General features: G+C 43.4%; 1 protein-coding gene, 1 non-coding gene and 1 pseudogene across 2 annotated transcripts; 2 read left to right on the forward strand and 1 right to left on the reverse strand.

The window, feature by feature from the left end:
- Window positions 1-3,460: 3,460 nt before the first annotated feature.
- LOC116657800 lies at window positions 3,461-3,949 on the forward strand (annotated as a pseudogene).
- A 3,501-nt stretch (window positions 3,950-7,450) lies between these two features.
- Window positions 7,451-20,272, reverse strand: CHGB (chromogranin B). The gene is made up of 5 exons (XM_006187082.3): window positions 20,068-20,272; window positions 15,845-15,891; window positions 15,275-15,368; window positions 8,972-10,653; window positions 7,451-7,848 (listed from the first exon to the last, which is right to left on the reverse strand). Exons 1-5 carry the CDS (start codon window positions 20,114-20,116, stop codon window positions 7,765-7,767), a joined length of 1,956 nt encoding a protein of 651 aa, XP_006187144.1. The 5' UTR covers window positions 20,117-20,272; the 3' UTR covers window positions 7,451-7,764.
- On the forward strand, window positions 8,050-8,121 carry TRNAA-GGC. Its single transcript has one exon. It is a non-coding gene; the product is annotated as a tRNA-Ala (tRNA).
- Window positions 20,273-20,669: the final 397 nt, after the last annotated feature.

Raw genomic sequence — 20,669 nt, forward strand, 5'->3', positions numbered from 1 at the left:
TTTATTATTTCTAGACCTTTTGATGATGGCCATTCTGATTGGTGTGAGGTGATACCTTATTGCAGTTTTGCTTTGCATTTCTCTAATAATTAGCAATGGTGAACATTTCGTGTGCCTGTTGGCCATCTGTATATCTTTACTCTCTGGTGCCTGCCTATGAGATACAATAGCCAACTCTCCCATTTTTGACAAATTGACCCCATGTAGGAGATGAACCTCATCAGTTAGCCCAGTCTGAGTTCCTGGTTGTCTCTCAAAAGTTTGTGATTTCCAAGCTGCCATCTTTCTTATTGGCTCCCAGTAACTGAGGGTGTACCACGACCCATCAGTATCTCAAAGGTGAGAATTCCTGTCAACACCTAGATATAGGCTGATCAGAAGTGGACCTTCAGGCAGCAGCTGGGAAAGTATGTAGTTAAGCCCTTTTGGGGGAGGAACTTAGAGATGGGTATTTTTGCCTGGTCCCTCTACACTAAGCCTAGATGTGTAGCTGCAGGGGGTGCTCCTGTACCCATTTAAAAACTACTTCTTTAAAATCCTGTGGGACTTGTGCATGCGATTCTCATTGGCTGTTAAAGCCAGGTGATTTGGGGTTCTGTTCCTCAGGTGCCAGTCACAAAAGCTGGGGTGACGTGTACAAGCTACCTCCAGAGAGCGTGGCAATCAGATATTAAGGTTGGAGTAACCCAGAGGGAGAAGTTAGGGAAAGTGCCTACTGGCTCCCCTGGCCTCTGGGGAGGATCACAGCCAGCCCCTAAATGTGTGCTAAGTTAGACAGCAGACCTTCAGGCAGCAGCTTGTAAAGTGTGTAGTCACACCCTCAGGGAAAGACCTGGAGATGGATACCTTCTCTACTACCTCTGCACCGAGCCCTGGGGCGACGGCCACATTAAGGACTGAGGCTTTGTTGGCTACAGTCCTGTGGCTTTCACAGACCCACGCCCCCTCAGTTTTCAGAGCTAGGTGTTTTGGGGGCCCGTTCCTTGAGTGGGAATCTTAAATGTTGGAGTGCTTTAGATGGGGTCCAAACCCTTCAATCCTCAGGGAGAAGCTGGGAATTGGGGTTGGGGGTTCCCTCCCAGTTGTATGGTTCTGTGCGGGGGTGGAGTCCATCGTGAGAGTGTGTCTCAATCTCTCCTACTGGCTTCAATGTGGCTTTTCTCATTGATGTGTAGGATTCACTCAGCTAGTTTCTGGATTTCTCTCAGAGGGCACTGCAGTGTGTGTAACTGTACATGTGGTGGATCCTAGGGAGGAGGGAAGTTGAGGACCCTCCTATGTTGCCATCTTGGTCACCTGTCTCGTAGGAAGCAGATCTTAATGGGTAATCATTCATTTATTGATTGTATATGGAAAAGCCAAAAATATATTCTATTTTGTATATACATATTTTTTATTGAAGTATAGTCAGTTTACAATGTTGTGTCAAGTTCTGGTGTACAGCACAATGCTTCAGTCATACATGAACATATATTCATTTTCATATTTTTTACCTTGTTACTACAAGATATCGAATATAGTTCCCTGTGCTATAAAGCATGAACTTGTTTATCCGTTCTACATAAATAAATATCAGTCAGTATCTGCAAATCTTTAATTCCCAGTTTATCCCCTCCCACGCTGGTAACCACAAGTTTATTCTCTATGTCTGAGAGTCTGTTTCTGGGTTTTTTTTTTAATATTTTTTAGTGAGTTATAATCATTTTACAATGTTGTGTCAAATTCCAGTTTAGAGCACAATTTTTCAGTTATACATGAACATATATATATTCATTGTCACATTTTTTTCTCTGTGAGCTACCGCAAGATCTTGTATATATTTCCCTGTGCTATACAGTATAATCTTGTTTATCTATTCTACATTTTGAAATCCCAGTCTGTCCCTTCCCACTCCCCGCCCCCTTGGCAACCACAAGTTTGTATTCTGTGTCTGAGTCTGTTTCTGTTTTGTATTTTTTTTTTAGATTCCACATATGAGCGATCTCATATGGTATTTTTCTTTCTCTTTCTGGCTTATTTCACTTAGAATGACAATCTCCAGGTCAAAAATACGTGTTTTTTTAATTTTAGTATTAAATCTTAAAAAAAAAATAGGGTGTTTGCATTTTGTTTCAAATCATTGGCTGTAATGATTGCAAGAGCCATAGTAAATACTAAGAAGCAGGTTCTAAAAATCTGATTATTAAGACTGGTGTTGTTCTAAAAGTTCCTGATTTGGGAATGTATTTAAGTGCAGTGCTGGAAAGGATATGAGTGCATCTGATATCTTTCCTTGAAATATAATGTTGCTTCTAGGCTAGTATTAATTTTTGTAAAATAAATTACAGATTTTTCTTGGACAGATCAGATGGCAAGAACTGTAAGTCCCTAAATAGCTAAAGAGCAGTTGATGAATTGTTAACTGGCCCCGTTAACATTTATTAGACACTGCTTTTTGACTATGAGGAAGTGCCAAATCCTTGAAGTGCAGGAAATTAATATCATGTACTCCTTTTATTTTGGCCTCTTTCACTGTTCCATTAATAACCTGGGCTTTTGGCATTTAGCTGAGATATCAAAACAGGACTGGAAAGATTTTGGCATTTCATTTTCACATTGCCAAAAAGTTAACAAGGCACTGAAGATACTTTATTTCAAAATGTAGGTGCGCTCAATATGTTGTATGTTTGTCCACTTAGTGTTGTCATTCTAAACAAACACCCTTGGAAAAGCAGAGAAATGAATCCAGGCGGTGGAGGAAGTGAGAGCACAAGGTCACCTGCCTTTTGGAATACTCTCCCCAAACAAGTAAGTCTAAGTAACGTGGCCTCTCACCTTTCTCTTCCATCAACTGCGAGTGACACAAAGTAGCTAAAGCTATATGATGACCAATTCAAGGAAGAGGAGAGCCAAAAATAAGAAAGAGTATGATTGCTTTAAACCAGGGGTCAACAGAACACAGCTCACAGACCCAATCTGTCTCCCCACCAGTTTTCATATGGCTTCAAGCTAAAACCTGTTCCTTCCATTTTTAAACATTTAGGGGGGAAAGCTAAAGCAGAATAATTTTGTGCTAAGTGAAAATTACATGAAATTCAAATTGCGGTGCCCATAAATGAAATTTTATTGGAACGTGGCTACGCTCATTTGTTTTGAGTATTTTCCATGGCTGCTTTTGTGCTTATGGTCGAGGTGAACAGTTGCGACAGGGACCATATGGCCCTCAAAACCTAAAATATGTGCCATCTGGCCCTCTAAGGAAAAGTGTGCTCACCACGAATTTCAGTGAAGCGATGATCTGACAGGAGAGCAGGATTTCAGAGTGCGGAGGTGGGCTGGTTTGGAGCCAGCAGACCACTGGTGCTGGGGCCGAACACGGTCCCCAGGGGGCAGTCCCGGAGCGGACAGCTTCACCCCAACTGCTGGGGACCTGCAAGCACTGGGATGCTGTCTATGAGAGACCTGCAAACTTTCCAAGAATATGGAGATACGGGAGATCTGGTTTGGGAAGAAGGTATGAATCGACTAAAGTAGATGCAAAACCACAAGATTCCCCTGGAAGCTTCAGTGCTTGATAGTGGAACTGGAAATGGCAAAATCTGGTTTTCTTAATATTACTGGAATTGATTACTCTTCCTTCAGCAATACAGCTTTCCGGAAGAATTATAGAGAAAGAAGCTTTATCTAACATTAAGTAAAAGGTAGAAGACTTTTGGAATCTCCCGACAAAGCTGTCTGGTTTTCATATTAATATTGACAATGGAACTTTTGATGCCTTGAGCAACTGACAATGTGGTTGAGCAGGAGAAGCATTGTGTGAAATCTCTCTCTAGGCTGTTGAAAAGTGAAAGCCTTTTTTCCTAATAATCACAAAGGATTTGAACTTTTTGAAGAGCTACTGACACCCAAGTTCAGCTTTGGAGGCAGATCTGGAAACAGTGTAGCAGCACTGATTTTCCAAAAAATGTGAGGCTTTTCATTGGACAAATTATTAGCTTTTTTAAAAAAAGTTCCACATCACAGAAAACCTAACACAGAAAATCTAAGTGCAAATAAATGCTTAGTAAGCACACTAGATGCACATGTTGAGTAGATAAAATGGGTTGGTGAAAAAAAAATCATGACCATGTAAATGGCTGGGTTTTAGAGGTCAACCAAGTATAATTTAAAATTTTCTTTTGTAGATATTTTTCTTTTTTATTAAAAATTTTTTTTCCTGTAACTGCTGAAGAGCTAAAAATTTTTAAGCAGTAAATGAATTTACAGGGGGTTAAAAAAAAAAAAAGATATAAAGTGGAATCCAAAGCTCCTTCTCATTCCCCTGGAACTACTGGCAGCATTTGATGCGTTCCACACTACCCCCCCCCCCCATGTGACAGTTTTCCTCTCTTGGCTTCTAGGGCATATGGTGGATCCCTGATATATTTTTAGCCTTTCTTCTGCCATCTCTGTTGCTGCCCTGGCTCAGGAAGCCATAGGGAAAGAGCAGCCTGGAGGCCAGCCTGGCAAAAACAACTCCAGGCCCCCATTCTGAGTGGCCGCCACCGGCTACCAGGCTTCCTTCCAAGGCACTAGGCTCATAAGAGCCCCCCCCATCTCCCCTCTTCCCTCCCCTCCCTGAGACTGAGCAGGCTACAGCCAGCAGAGGCAGTTGGGTTCTTTAATATCAAAACAGCAAAAACAAAGTTGAGAGAACCCCACTTTTTACTCCCCAAGCCACACAAGAGCCTTCCTGACACCTTATAACCCTGTGCCTTGCACCAAGTAGAAAATAAACTCCAAGCAGCTGTCAAAAAAAAAAAAAAAAGAAAGAAAAGAAAAGAAACAAACCTCAAATATGAAAAAACTCTAAAATAACTACAGGTGGCTACATCTGCAGAGGGATTTGGGGGGAGGGTGGACGAAGGCCATTTGTTTGCTAGGTACTTAGGGTGCCTAGCAAAGTACCACACACTGGGTGGCTTAAAACAGAAATTTATTCTCTCACAATTCTGGAGTCCAGAAGTCCCAAATCAAGATGTCAGCAGGGCCATGCTTCCACTGACATTTCTAGGGGAGAATTCTTCCCTGCCTTTTCCAGCTTCTCACCCGAGACATTACTTGGCTGGTGGCTGCATCACTCCAATCTCTACCACTATCTTCATTCACGTGGACGTCTCTCTTCTATGTCTGTCTTCATGGCATTCTCCTCTGTGCATGTCTGTATCTAAATTTCCTTCTTCCTGTAAGAATACTGGTCATTGTAGATGTGGGCCCACCCTAATGACCTCATCATAGCTAGATTACATTTGCAGAAACTATTTCCAAATAAGGTCATAGTCATGAGTGCCAGGGGTCAGGACTTCAACATAGGGTTTTGAGGCACACAGTTCATCTCATAATACTCACTTTAAGTCTTTGAAGACTACTTGATGTTTTTACCATCAACATCTATTATTTTGATAAAGGAGGGAAAAACAGTGGCCTGGGTAATCCTTGACTTCTTTTCAAAGAAATGGTGGCACCCAGAGCTCCTAACTGCACGCTGCTGAGCACCGTGGTCAGGTGGGATTCTCTTGGGCATCTCCTGCATCCTTGATAGGTCATCTGTGCCTGAAGTGTTTGCACATTAAAATGAAGGGGTGTGCTGGTGCACAGGAACTCACCAGGCAGTGGGCCGGGGGAAGCTGTGGGAGCCACATCTAAGCCTGGGGCGCCATGCGGGGCTGTGCTCCATCCGCCAGCAGCTCCTCCTCATGAGCAGTGCCCACTGGTGTGTGTGTGTGTGTGTGTGTGTACGCACGAGCACGTGCACACGTGCATGTGACTTGCCAAGCTGGCATTTGGTGCATTGCAGTATTTCTCTCATCCAGTGAGTAAACGTGTTCATTTTGGGCCCCTTGAATTCTCTTTATTTAGGAAATGATTTTGTTTCCTAGTGGACTGCAGTAGAGAAAATGGGGAGACATACTGCACTTGGGTGTGTTGCAACGTGTTAAGCATTTCCCAGCATCTTCCATCAAGATACAGTTGCAGATGGGTTATAACCGTAATGTATTAAAACTGAAGTTGTGTTATTTGCCATAATATAAACTTGGCTTTGAATAATTTCTTTTGTTGGGGTTTCCCAGAAGCAACCCCCCGAGATAAGAAGTTGAGGACAAGCAGTTTATCTGGGCGATGATACCAGGAAACACCAGTAGGGTCGCCAGTGGGAGTGTGACAGGGAGGTAAAAACAGATGATAAAAAGTGTATCCGTGAGCAGGTCACCACTGTGGCACCCGGGGCTCCATCCCCTGGGGAGTTCTGGGAGGCATCATAGACTATGTGGCTCAGAGTTAATACACCTGAGGACTGTGGGGGCTGGCCTGCTTGTTATGGGTTGAATTTTGCCCCCAGAAAAAGATGTGTTGAAGTTCCAACCCTCAGTTCCTCACAATGTGACCTTATTGGAAATAGGGTCGGTGTGGATGCAGTTAGTTAAGATGAGTTCATCCTGGAGTAGGATGGGCCTATCATCCGACAGGACTGGAATCCTTATAAAAAGAGCATCATGTGAACAGACAGAGACTCAGAAAGAAGATGGTCGCGTGAAGATAGAGGCGGAGATTGAAGTGATGCAGCCACCAGCCAGGGAATGCGATACAGCTGAAACTCTCTTGGAAAAGTCTGTCACTGAAAGTTAACCTTGAGGAGACTGGTTAAATGATCACAGGCTATTCTTGACTTAGCCAAGTAGAGGAGAACCAGGTCTTTGGGATGAATAAAAGTCATGAGTGGTGCCCAGACTAATTTTTGCCACCTCCCAGAGAACAGCTCTTCATCTGAACTGCCAAAACTGTAGTCATCAACCAAGTAGAAGCCACCGTTTGTGGGGAATGAAACGACAAGTAAAAGGAAGGAAAAGAAGAAATTGGCCAACTGTCCTGCTTTAAGAAGCTGCAGCGAAAATAATGGTAGCAGCCAGCGTTCCTTATTTTACTGATGAACCTGAGCGCAGAGAGGGAAAGTAACTTGCCCAAAGTCACACAGCTACGTAGAGTCAGAACACTGTCTTCTTACAGATAAGCCCTGAGGGTCCAAGGATCTGGCTCAGCCCAGACGTTGTGATTCCCAGTCTGGAGTTCTCCCTACTACCCAGGCTTTCTCCTCAGCCCTGAAAAATGATCCTTGGCCGGCGCCTCCCAGAGCTCTCTAAATGGTAGGATTTTTAAGTTAGTGTCTTATTTTTGAAACAGGTTCTTCAAGCCTATTTAATCTTTTTACAGCCTAGGGGAGCAGATACCTTTTACTAATCTCTTTCTCTTTATATCCTGAACATTCTTTTCCTTCAAAGGGTTGCATTTCCTCCCACTTATTTTTTTTCCATTCTGCATCCAAAGGCCAACAAACCAACCCATCTTAGTGCTATGTTTGAGAATTTACTTTAAAGAATGGATCTGAAAGCCACGCTCCTCCCTGTTAACCCAAAGGAAGCTGAGAGCATGAAGCTTTTGGCCTCAGGTGAATCTTTTATTATTTCAAGCTGAGACAAGCATTTTTTTTTTCAAGGACAGTAGCACAGTCATTGTCACAAGCATGTTAATACATCTATTTTTCAATAAAGAATATGCTACAAGTCATGCTATTCATATTTTCCATAGCATTCTGGCAAAAATTAAAGACATTTCCAGTTGTGTCAAACATTTGATGAAAAGTAAATTCTACTTTCTGCCTTTGGGTAAATACATGTTGTCTTTCAGTGAAGTGTCGGAAAACATAATACGAGGGCTGCTTCTTAAATCTGCCTTTTGCTCCAATGCCCATCAGCCCCTTCGGTTACCACTGAACTTCTCGGCTATTTTCTGTAGCTCCAGATCCATCGCAGCCAAATTTTCAAGTTCTTTTTCCTAGGAAATACAGAAAAGTTAAGGCACGAGGTCCCAGATCAATTTACTATGTTGTTGTTTGAGGGAGTAGGAAAGGGGCATTTTTGATAAGTCAGAGGCTATATCAGCTACCCTACATCAGTGGTTCCCAAACTGTGGGCCCCTGACCAGCAGCAGCAGCATCACCAGGGAACGTGTCAGAAATACAGGTTCTTGGGGGTAGGGGGTAGAGCTCAGTGGTAGAGCATGTGCTTGGCATGCACAAGGTCCTGGGTTCAATCCCCAGTGCCTCTGTTAAGGGGAAAAATAAAAAATAATAACAAATGAAATAAATATAGTTTTTATTTTATAAAAAAATTTTTTTAAAAAGAGAACAAAGTTAAAGAAAGAAAGGAAGGAAGGAAGAAAGGAAGAAAGAAAGAAAAAGGAAGGAAGGAAGGGGAAAGAAAGAAAAAAAAAGAAAAGTTCTTGGGCCCCACCCAGGACCACCTGAATCAGAAACTTTAAGGGCTGGGAATCCCTCGTGATTCTAATGGACACTGAAGTTTGAGAAGCACTGACCTACATAATAAATATCGGGAAAAAACATTGTTAGGGAAGGCAGGGCTCTGATGTCACCTCTCCCACATGTCGATGTCTGATGGTTATAAGCAGGGAGATGACAAAGATAGAACAAAGCCACTAATTTCTGTATCATCTGTTCTTTCCTACCCTGAGAAATAGTGATGAAAAGTCAAATGACTAAGGAGAAGACATAGACCAGTGGTTTTCAACCTCGGCTGAACACTGGAACCACCAGGGAGCTTTAAAAAATCCTGATGCCCAGGAATCATCCAGTACCAAACAGACAGACCCTCTGGAGTTGGGTCCCAGATGGCAGTGATTTTTCAAGCTCTCCAGGTGGTTACAACGTGCAGCCAAGACTGAGAAGCACTGCAGCCGGGGGAGGTGGACAGGGATGTGGACAGTGGCCAGATGCCAGGTGGAGACCAAACCTGGAGCTTGTCTCTGCTCCTCTGCTAGGGGTACAGTCTCACAATGACTAATTCCCAGCAGTGTCTTCCCACTGACATCAGATAGTCTTGTACATAACACATTCACATTAACCATCTAGTAAGATTTAAGCCAAAGCCCCGTACTGTACCTCCTCCTCCGTCAGAGCTCCTTGGCCAGCCCTCTCTTTCTCATTCTCTGCCGGGTGGCGTGGGCTCATCTGCTCCTCGGAGTCATAGAAGTCTGGAAACTCAGCGGACTTCTTCCTGTAGTGAAGGAGCCGGTCCAGCTCAGCCACTCTGTCATACTGCCTTTTCACGTCCAGCTTGGGGGCGAGGTTCCTCTTCTCATATCCCCAGTTTACGTCCTCCTCAAAGGGCTTTTTCTCCCACCAGTCATAGTTGTATTCTGGGAAGAAATTCTTCTCATTCAAGGTCAGCCCATTTTCCTCTTCACCCTCCAGAAAATTCTCATCCCTGTTGTCTCTTCTCTGAAAATGGCTGCTCTTCCACTGGGAAGGGTCGTAGTATGGACTGAGTAGCTCCCCTAATCGCTTCTCAGTGATGTGCCGGGGAGCATACTGTCTGCCTGGAAGCCTCGCGTCCTCCCTGTTCTCCTCCGTGCCTTGCAGGTCCCCCTGCGGGGGCCACTTCCCCTGGGCTCCCTCCTCGCCGTAGTTGAGGTAATTTCTCAGCTCGCCTTGGGCATGCCGCCTTGCCTGGTCCATCTGGCTTTCCTGAGCACGGCTGAGGGCTTCACCCAAGAACCGTTTGTCTTCTGTTCTGTCCGGAGTGGCGTAGGCGCCCGGCTCCCCGCCCCGGGCTGTGGGGCTGCGTCCCCCGTGGTGGCCTCGCTCTCCCTCACTCCCGTCGCTGGATCCGCGCGCCCCGTTACTGAGCTCTGTGCGGGGACGGTTCCCCTTGTCCTCCTCCTCTCGGTTCTCGTCACTGGGAGGCCTGGGGGCCCGCGGCTCTCCACTCCCTCTGCCCCCAGCTCGTGCCCCCTCCAGGTCCCCGGGAGCCTGGACGGCTGGGTAGCTCCTCCCTTCCTCCCCCAATTCAGGTTCTTCCTCGGAAGCCCGGCGGTGGGTTGGATGCCAGGCTCTCTTTGCCCCGAAGCTGGCCGTGCCCACGTCCGACTCCTCGGGGTCCTGGAGAGGGTGTCTGCTTTCCTCACGGGGGGGATTCCCTTCCTGGGAGGACCTGTCGGGCCTGCTCCTCCCGTGATGGTGTCTTGGCCTCGAGCGTTTGTCCACCTCGGGGCTGGCATCTTCCTCACTTTCCTCGGATTCCTCCTGGCCCTCGGGTCGGCTTGCAGGCTCTCGGGGCCATTTCTCGGGGCCCCTTGTCTCCTCCCCACTCTCCTGGCTGCTCCTCTCCCGGCTGTGGGTCTTCTCAGGGCCTCGGGCACTACCGTATCTGGACACAAGCTTCTCAGATGTCTCAGCCCCCGGGTTCGGTTGGTTGAGAAAAGCGATCTGTGTCTCTCCTGGCTCCTCGAGGTGCCTCTCCTCACTGCCATCTTCCCCATGCTCCCTTTTCTGATACGTCTCCCCCTTGCCCTTCTCAGAGTGGTGTGACTTTGCTTCTGTGGCGACGTGGCTGTCAGAGGGATAGAGGCTCCCTTGGGGCTCGCCTGCACCCTCTCGGCTGTGCCCACCTCCCTCTGTGTCCGCCACTGGAGGGCCTTGGGTGTCCTCCCCTGGGGCTCCCGCGTCCTCCCTGCTGGAGGCCCTGTGAGCTTCAGAGGTGTCAGCTGGGTCTCTTAACAATCTGACTTCAAACCTTGTGTTTTCATTTTCACTTTTCTCTTCATCTTTGACCTCTTTTCCACCTATAATGAAAATAGAAAAGACCAAGAATAACTTCAGAATTGCTTGTGCTCAGTAAGCACCAGGCTCAGTGATCACTACAAATCCTAAAGACTCTGACACTCAGGTCATTTTTAAAGTTAATACAGAATATATTGGGGAGGAGGATATAGCTCAGTGGGAGAGTGCATGTCTAGCAGACACGAGGTCCTGGGTTCAATCCCCAGTACCTCCATTAGATAAATAATAAACCTAATTATCCCCTTCCACAATAAAAGTAAAATAAATAAATTAATTAATTAAAAAAAAAGAATATACTCAGATTGCTTTTAAAAGCCAATGGTATGAAAACTCCTTAGCTGTGTTTAAATCTAATAACAAATTCTCTATATATTTTTTCACAACACCCAATAAGCATCTTTCATTTGTTCAATGACCAAATTGAAACCGAAATATGGGTTTATAAGCTACTAGAATTTAGAACCAGAAGAAACCTTAGAATTCATGTAGTTCACCCTTTTCTTTCTGTGGACAAAGACACTGAGGCTCAGAGAGGTGTAATTCAGGACCATTCTTTCCATATTTGCCCTAACTAGGGGTCAAAAAGTTAGCATTGTGTAAATAGCTCTAACTAGAGTCCAGCTAAGTAAAGTTAAATAGCTAAAATGGGAAATACCAGATTCAAAGGATTAAATTTTTTAAATTATTAGTTTATCAGACTTTTATGATCCAATCAACTGTGTAGGCTTAACATAGCAGTAACTGACAGTATAACTTAGCAATTGGTGATAAGCAGGGTGTGTATTTCTTCCCTGAGAAAACTGCACAGCTGTAGAAGCGACCATTTCTTCCCTCACTCAAATCCCATCTGTTCAATGTGTGCTCAAATGTTGAGAATGAACTCCAGTATATGAGTTATCTTTGTATTGCACGAGTCAACAGTAGATGGTATAACATATTTTAATCGAATGCTGTTTTCTCCCATCTTTTCCAAATGTTGACACTTCCTTTACTAAATCCTCCTTAACTCAAGGGCATCCCTTGAAAGGAGATATGCAGTTAACACTGTCTCAGTTGTTAGCTGGGAGGGCTTGAATTTCAACTTCTGTCATTGAGTTGGCATAGAACACCTGAAGCCAAGGCCGCGCACAGCTCTGGGCCGCTGTCTGCACCATCCAGTGTGGGAGCCACCAACTCTTTGTGGCACCAACCCTTTGAGGACTTGAAATGTGGCTGGTCCAAACTAAGACATGTAAATGTAAGCAACCACCAGATCTCAAAGACTTCAAATGAAGAAAAGACTGTAAAGTATCTCACATTTTCATATTGATTATATGTTGAAATGGTAAGATTTTGAATGTACTGGCTAATATATATTATAAATATATGGGATGTATACAAATTATGTATTGAATAAAATAGATTGGACAAAACTAAATATATTATTAAAATTTATTTCACCTGTCTCTTTTTACTTTTTTTAATGTGGCTACTAGAAAACCTGAAATTATATTTGTGGTTCACATGATATTTCCATTGAACGGCTCTGATGAGTCATTTTGAACTGACATTCACAAAATAGGAAAAGTTGTTCTGTTTTCCAAAAATGTCCAAGAAATGGCAGACAGTCTATACCTCTCCGCTTAAAGCCCAGCCTGGCATGATAATATTTTCATGTTTTGTAAGGCAACTGAATTGTCCCTGACCTTTCACACCTGGACACCTGAGGGCTGGGCCCCCACCAGTGTCTTTGCCCTGTAAGAGCCAGTGGTGGTGTGAGCCGCACTGGGGCGGGGCTGACAGGTAGGCACAGGTAAGCAGGGAGGCTTTGAAGCAGATACCGATGTCATTCTGAGAGTAGGCTGAAATAGCACCGCTGATCAGACAGAATCTCGGCTTCCCAGGGCAGAGGCTGTGTGGTCCCTTTCCCACTGCTTGCTGGGCAGGAGGAGAAGTATTTTTATTTTTTTCCAATTAAATGTGTGCTGCTGTAGCAGTTTGCTTGAGGCTTAGCACTTCCTCCTAAATTTAGCTTTAAGCCCCTGCAGGTGAGTTCAGAGAAGGGCTGTGATGATGAACCAGTCTTGTCAGTGTGTTAAAACCAAGGTGTTAAGCTCACCCTTATTTCAGATAAAAAGGAGAAAATGTACCTTCCATCCCTAACTGTCATGTTGCAAATATGACCAGACCAATCAGGTCAAAGATTCTTACACCTGTTAAAATATTGGACTATGCGTTCCCTAAGGTCTCTTCAAGCCATAAAACAATGATTCTTCCCTACTCCCCAAATGTTCGTTTGCTCACTAAGTGTATGCTGGCCCCAGAGACATGCAGGAGAGTAAGGATGCAGGCGGAGATGGGCTGGGGGTGGGAGGGAAGCTGCGTGAAGGAATTCACCCACCCAGTTGGCAGAGAGCTCCACCAGTCTGAGGCATATTGGCAGGAGAGAGAAAACGAGAATAGGACAGAAGTTATGAACCGTTAGCCCTGAGGCAAGTTCTGCTTGGCCTAAATAGCATTTTTGGTAAATGTGAATCCAGAGGTAATACTTACATGCCAGGAGATATTGTTTGAAAAAATCCAAGTTTTAACTTTTTTGGAAAAAAGTTTCCAAGATCTGATAACATAATCTGTATTTTTCTCACTACAGGGTTGAAGCTGAGAAATATCTACTCCCCCTTAGAACAGGCATGTGTCTTTCAGTTTGTGAGTCACTTCCCTGTCTTGTTTCACTCCTTTATGTTATCCGTCTGTCTGGCCCTGACTGGTGTTTGAGTCTGGTTCCCCAGAGGAGTTCTTAAATCTTCCTAATCTTAGCATTCAGTGGCTCTCTGGGTGTGATATCTCCAGGGTCCTGATAGACATGGGCCATTTGGTTTTTATCAGTCTTCCTGGGGCTCTCTCAAGAGATGTCAAAAGACCCCAGGGCACAATTAGTGATGAGCAGAAACTAGAATCCTACATCCACAGCCTGAGGGCTAAAAATCTGACTCTTGGCAAGTTAGCAGAGCCCTATAATTGACAACTCTTCCTAAGCAATCATGGTTCTTGGATGACCTAGTATAACACACCCCAAATTTTTGCATCCATTTGGTAAACAAAGGAGAAGGGAGATAGCAGAGGGATCCGCCCACAGGAGCAGTCTTTAGTTTCTGCCTGGAGACCCACCCTGCTTTCCTTCATTCCCTGCAATGGCTAATAAGCTCATTCTAATAAACCCATCGCCATAATTGCTGGAAAAGAAAGTTGGGGAGGAACTTAGAAAGAGGTATGTAGGCTGGGAGTGGCAGGGAAGCTTCCTTCCACAGTGCAAGGGGTCCTTACCCCAGCTATTTTACCCTGAAGCCCCCAGTGATGGATTGAGTCCTCCCCTCCCAGGTTACTCTTTTGGCCAATCACTAATACTTGTTTTTATAATTTTATACGTGAGGCCTCGTGTGTAGCAATAATAAAAGAGTATTATTTTGTAATGAGAGATTCTGAGGGTGAAAAAAAAAAAAAAAAGAAAAAGAAAACTCACTGTTCCCAGCCTGACTAAAAATTTAAAAGCAGAGAAAGGTGCTGAAGAGAATAGAGCTTTTCAGATTTGTTTGGATCAGTTTGACCTCATGCTAGAAGAGACTGCATAGTTTTGCAAAATTTATATTTTCATGTCAACTCCCAGTGAATACTGCTCACGTCACAGTTCACATTTTGTTTTCAACATAAGCTGTTTTGTATAGAGAAAACGTCCCAGTCTAGACTCTGAAGGCTATTGCTCTGACTCCTTGGATGCTGAGTGTACCCTCACCCCTTCCAGTTCTCAGGCCCAGAGCTCCTGATACCATTGGGTAATACCTCTCATTCTAAAAGGGGATGGGAAGGGATAAATTGGGAGTTTGAGGTTTGCAAATATTAACCATTCTATATAAAATACATAAAAAACCAAGTTTCTTCTGTAAAGCACTAGAGAACTGTATTCATATCTTGTAGTAACCTATAATGAAAAAGACTATGAAAATGAATACATGTATGTATATGTATGACTGAAACATTATGCTGTACACCAGAAACTGACACATTGTAACTGACTGTGCATCAATAAAAAAAAAAGTAAAAAGCTATGCATTAAAATGGCCTAACCAATCAGTCATGTAAACAGGCCAGATACGTCCCAGTCACCTTTCCAAGCTTCTAACTCCTCATTGTCAGAAGAGCAGAAGGCAAAGAGAAGAATAATTTTTGTTTCCTTCTGTCCTATCATCTTTCAATACTTCCAGAACACTCAACCCCCACCCTTGTCTAATCCTGAACAAGCACTCCCCTTACCTTCTTCCACCCAAAGGAAAGTCTGTTCTAAAAATCCAAACTCTGCAATCAAGAGCTGATGGACATCTCAAAGACTGTCATTGAGTTCAACTCCCTCATTTTACTTTGAGGAAATAAGCCCAGAGAGGCGAGGGGTCTTCCCCGTGATCACACAGCTATTAAGTGAAAGAGCGGGGACTAGAAGCCGTATCTTAACCCACAGATACTGATCTAGCCCGTACTCTTCCCGCTGCCCCTTGCCCCCTGGTTCCTGTGGAGGTAAAGTGGAAAGTGAAAAGGAGGCAGGAGCAAGGACCACTCAAGGGACAGATTGCTCCTGCAGGGTAGGGCACTTACTCTTCCTCAGGATTTGTCGGCACTCAGGGGTGATGGGTGGAGCGTTGGACTTCGACAGGGCACTTGAGAGGACCTCGATGATGCAGCGAGTCACCTAGAGGGAAACCCGAAAGCAGGTTGGCAAAGCTGGCGTCACTGGGATGCCGGATTACTCAACCCAGGGTTGCTGTCGAGAGAGGCTTGGCTATGTGACCTATGCTGATGCAGAATCCTTGGGTCGGGAATGTGGATTTGCAGGACTGTAATGAAGCCTCCTAGGCCTCCCCACAGAGCAACGCCAGAAGGCACTGGGTCAAGACTATCCAGAGAAGAGAAATAAACACCCATTTCTGAACAGGTTAGAAAGAAAATGGTGTGATGACAGCTATTGAGGGCACTAAAACATCCAGGAAGGAGGGAAAAGCTCATTAGGTATCCCCTGCTCCTGTTCCCTCAGGGATGAAAACTCGGCTTTGTTGCACTGGGCTTTTGCTGTTGGTTTATTTTTGTTTCTTGTTTTGTTTAGTTTGGTGTGATAAGGAGCAGGAGAACCTAGAGTCTAGATTAGTCCAGACTTCCATTGCAACTTACCATTTCTTCATTGTGGTTCCTGTTGTCCACTGGCATAGAACTGACAGCTTTGAAGGAGAAAAAGAATGGGAAATGACTTGAGTTGATTTTTTGGAAGTTCTGTGTCTCCAAATTCACAAAATCACCCCACCCCCAACACTGTTACTTGGAGAAAGGAGCGGAGTTAGAGCTGAGCAGAGTGGAGAGAGTCGGGGATGACTGCCCTAGGAACCAGAATTGCCCCCGTTGCATGTATACACATACACGCACACCCACAGAGCTGTTTTCCCTAACAATGTCATAAATATGATTTGGAAATTAATGCTATCTTATATCCAATATAAATCAAATCCAGACAAGAGGAGCCTTTGAAATACTGACAATGTTCTGTTTCTTGATCTGAGGTGTGGATTACACAGGTGTGCTTGATGAGTGAAAAATTCAGTAAGCTGTATACTTACGATCCATGCAGTTTTCCATGTGTACATTATACCTCAATAAAAAGTTTAAAACAAACCTAGTTTAAATGAAAAAAAGGTGCCTTCCTCAACCCTTCAGCCTACTCAAAATGGGAAAAGATTTGTGATTCCTTCTGCCTCTTCCTGTCCCCAAGAATATATTTTCCCTGACATCCACTTCTTTACAAAACCGTGGTCATGATTATCTCATACAATTAATTACTTTGTTTTTACCTGTCGCCTCAGCCTTTTCCTGAACAGGTGTGCTTATGTGTCTCTATCAGTGTTTTTTCTCTTCCCGCATGTTGACCGCAGCCATGCAAAGAACACGGGAGGTAGCTAATTCTACCAGTACAGCATTGAGTCCATAATATCGCACGCAAATAGGTGTTCAACAACTGGTTTATGAGGACATTGCAAAAAGACAAATTTTAATTTATTTAAATAAATTTCATGAGATTCTGTTTGTTTTAAATCAGCGATTGCAATGCTTTTGTCTTCTTAGGAAATGCGGCAGGTGTTTTAAATTTTCCAGTGCCATGTTGTTTTCTCTTTCAGAGTTGCTTTGATTTTTTTATCCTTTGCTTTCACTTTGTTCTGTCTAAGCCCTTTCCAGTGGAGAAGCTCAAAGCATTCACGTATAGGCCCATCTCCACGGTTCTCCTGGCTCTCCCGGCTCTCCCGGAGGAGAAACTGCTATTATGGCTGAAGAAGCTCAGTGTAGACAATTCTTCTAGGTCCCTGAGACAAGCAAACAGCTAGCTGGAGCAAGAGCAAAACACCTGGACATCAGAGATGGAAGCTGCTCAAATGGAGTTTATTCATAACCGGCAGCCTGAGCTTTCTTCCCCAAATATTTGCTCTCCAAGTCTCTTTAACTATCTTCTCCCATTCAATTACATATCATAGGGCTTAATGTAAAAGTAAAACTCCTATTTCACTTACTCACCTTACTGAGTTTTCCTTTTCAAAGTATGGCCTGGGATCTACTTCAGTTGTTTCAAGAGGTCTAACATTATGCAGCATGCTAAAATCACTTGTAAAATATTTGAGAAGTGGTTAACAAGGTATGAAGACCCCACAGTCTTCCGGAAATGTAGTTCAGACACAATCTGGATGGCCCACCTTTGGCACCCAGGGTCTAGTATGCTAGGCCATTAATTTTATTCCTCAAATGGCTGTTATTTGAAAACATTCCCAATTTGGCACTTACTCTTTCCACCTGAGATCTATAAAATCCTCTGAAAAGAAATAACTGAGAGAATTACTTCTATAATAAACTAGAATATTCCTTTTAAAAATCTAGCCTTCCTACACTTTCTTTGGTAATGTAGTTTCTTGCTAATAACTTTTCTCTTTTTTCCTCCCAAATGCATAATAGATGCTTTTATTAACTATTGATATTGCTGAAGTATCAACAGCCATCTGATTTAGGGGGAGAGAAATATTTTTCTTTTGTGACTCTAAACAATTTGTAGCTCATGTTTGTTTTTAATAGATCAGTCCTGTTTTCCTGATGGAAGCTCTTCAGATATCTTTGTGATGGAAAGGAACTAAGGTCTTCTTATGAAAGCATAACATGCATCTGGTAAGACATCTAAGTTCCACTGCATTTCTTCCAATAGAATCTATGGCAGCAATGTAATAATCAAAGATATGTTGATACCCCTAAAGTAGCTTAACTTATTTTTATATAAGGTAAGAGTTAGGGGGCACAAAAGAAAGCCCAATGATTATGATAAAAGTGAAGTAGTCAAATAGCAGAAAAATTTTCAAATAATACATGATAAATCTGAGAATAACTTTCAAAGTATTAATATCTCACAAGACTACCAAACTAAGGTTCGATCCCAGAATGAAAATACAGCTATGAAATAACAAGTTATGCAAACTCTTTTGAATGCAGAAACCATCTTACCCTGTATAATATGAATATCATGTAGCTCCCTCACACATATTAATTTTTAGACTGCACAGTAGCTACCATAGGAAGGTGTAGCTCTCCCTCCAGAAGCTCTTAAGGGTAGGGGATGAACCAGATGGCTTCCTCGATTTTCTCCTGTGATTTTACTAAATATCAAATTCTGCTTGAAGTCTACCAAGTATTGAAGGCAGGTGGGAATGGGGAATGACTGCTAATCAGTATGGCATCTCTTTCCAGGGTGATAGAAAAGTTCTGACATTTAATAATGGTTAAGTAATCTGTGAATGTACTGAAAAAAAAATCAGTGAATTATGCACTTTAAAAGTATGGCTTTTATGGAGTGTAAATAAATAACTCAATAAAAATTTTAAGAATATAATGTCCCCATTTTAGTTGATATTAAAATATCAACCCTTCTTAAAATATTCTCTTGAATAGGAGCTATAAGTATATTCCCACTATAGTTAAACAAGTCTAAAAAGTGACAGTGCTTTTTGGGTCTTTAGCACAATGTATAGCGTAGATTTAGCCTTTAAAAAAATCCTTTCTGCAAATATTTTTGCCCAGAAAGGACTCTAAATAAATATTCATTTGGTTTTATTTAATTAACTTGAGAACATTCATAGGCAATTTGTAAGAGTGACAAGAATTTTAGGAAATTCTGAATGTATGTAGCTTTCAATAGAATATATTACCACTGGCTTTCATTTTGTCTTTACATTTGGGATCCAGTAATAGCTGTCAATGAAACCTTCTTATTCATGAATGGGAATACCTCAATTCTAATTAGGAATCTCAATCTCAGATAAGAACAATATTCTATGAGATCAGTAAAACAGCAGAAGAAAACCTCCAGTTTAATCTGTGGTGGCATATTTACTTCTCAATGGTCTTAATACTCATAGTGACTTTACTGCAACACAGACACACACAGACACACACACACAATCCCCCCCCCCAAATCTCTACAAATCATTTCTTTAAGATTCAGAGTAATTTGAAAGATTAATCCCACAATCTTCTACACATAAACAGACACTGTGAAATGTCTACTACTTAAAATTTCATCCTTCCAAATTGACAAAATTTTTTTTTTTACTACTCCAATGACATTTTTCTGGTTTTTTATACTCACTGTTTTTCAGGAGTACAAAAGTCTAACTATCTACTGCAGTTTCCATTTATAACTTATAAATGGATTTCCTCTCCCCAGAGACAAAAATGACAAACACAGAAAAATATCACATTAAACCGGTGCATACTTACACATGAACACACACATACATTACATATGAATGAGGTAAGAAAAAATACAAGATATCTTATACACATATATACATAAAAGACCTATTTTTGTCTCATCATATTTTAATAATAATAATGAAATAAATTATACAGTTGTCGACTAGTATCATAATACAAGTACTCCTGTCTCTCCGATGTCATCTGGCTTTAAAAAGTCAAACAAGTATTTAATTACAGATACAGAATAAGACTATAATAACGTCTCTCTTAAGAAAGTAGAGAGACTGTGACATTTTAGAAGTGAGCACAAAATGTGGGGTTTCCTTGGAGGCGCAGGCATGCTTTTCTATCTACAGAATACTCTGATTTGGAAAGACTGAGACTCGTTTGGTTGGGCTAGGAAGCCCTCTGGCTATTTCCAAGTAAGACAGTGGGGTGAGGAGTTGAAGGGAAACCACCCAGGGAAGAGAGGAAATTAAGGACCTCAAGCAAGAGGGATAAACCTTCCATCAACCCCCCCTTTCTCCCGGTATCCGCCAGCCGAGATGCCCAGAGCGCCCGCGGAGACAGGGACTGGCGCTGTCCGCGGTGCTGAACGGCCCGCCGAGCCCACTCACCGGCCAACATCGTGGCTCCCAGGAAGCCAAGAAGCACCGCGGGCTGCATGGCCCGGCTCGCCCGAATCTGCGCGGAGAAGAGAATGGCAGCCGGAGCGATGAGTGAGATGCAGACGGAAGGCGAGATGAAGAGACTCCGGGGAAAGCGGCCTTGTGTCCTGGTTCCCGCAGTGTGGCACGGTTGGCGCAGGCCCCGCTCTTTTAAAGGGCAAGCCGGGGCCGCAGGGCCGGGAGGGGCGGGCGCCCAGGAGGCGGCTCCCCCTCTCTCAGCCCTGACGTCACGAGGCGGCCCACCGGGGCAGAGGCACAAGTAGGAGGAAATTCACGCCAGTCCAGTTGCCTGTGTGCTCTGGGTCTGGAGCGGAGTGAGGAGTAAGGCAGAAGAAGGAATGGAGGCGTGAGGGTAGGTAGTTCAAATCTGAGTCCAGGGGAGAGGTGAGAGATCCTGCTTAGATTGCCAAAGCTTGTTCTTCACCTTCCCTCTCCCCCAAACTTCCATATCTAGGAACACGTATTTCAGGCTGTGCATGTCTTTTCATTGTTGTCAGTTGGTCAACAGCCAGTTCCAATAGTCAGACTTTCTTTTTTTTTTCATTATTTTA

This window comes from Camelus ferus, chromosome 19 (assembly GCF_009834535.1).
Source record: "Camelus ferus isolate YT-003-E chromosome 19, BCGSAC_Cfer_1.0, whole genome shotgun sequence".
In the NCBI taxonomy this organism is placed as follows: domain Eukaryota; kingdom Metazoa; phylum Chordata; class Mammalia; order Artiodactyla; family Camelidae; genus Camelus; species Camelus ferus.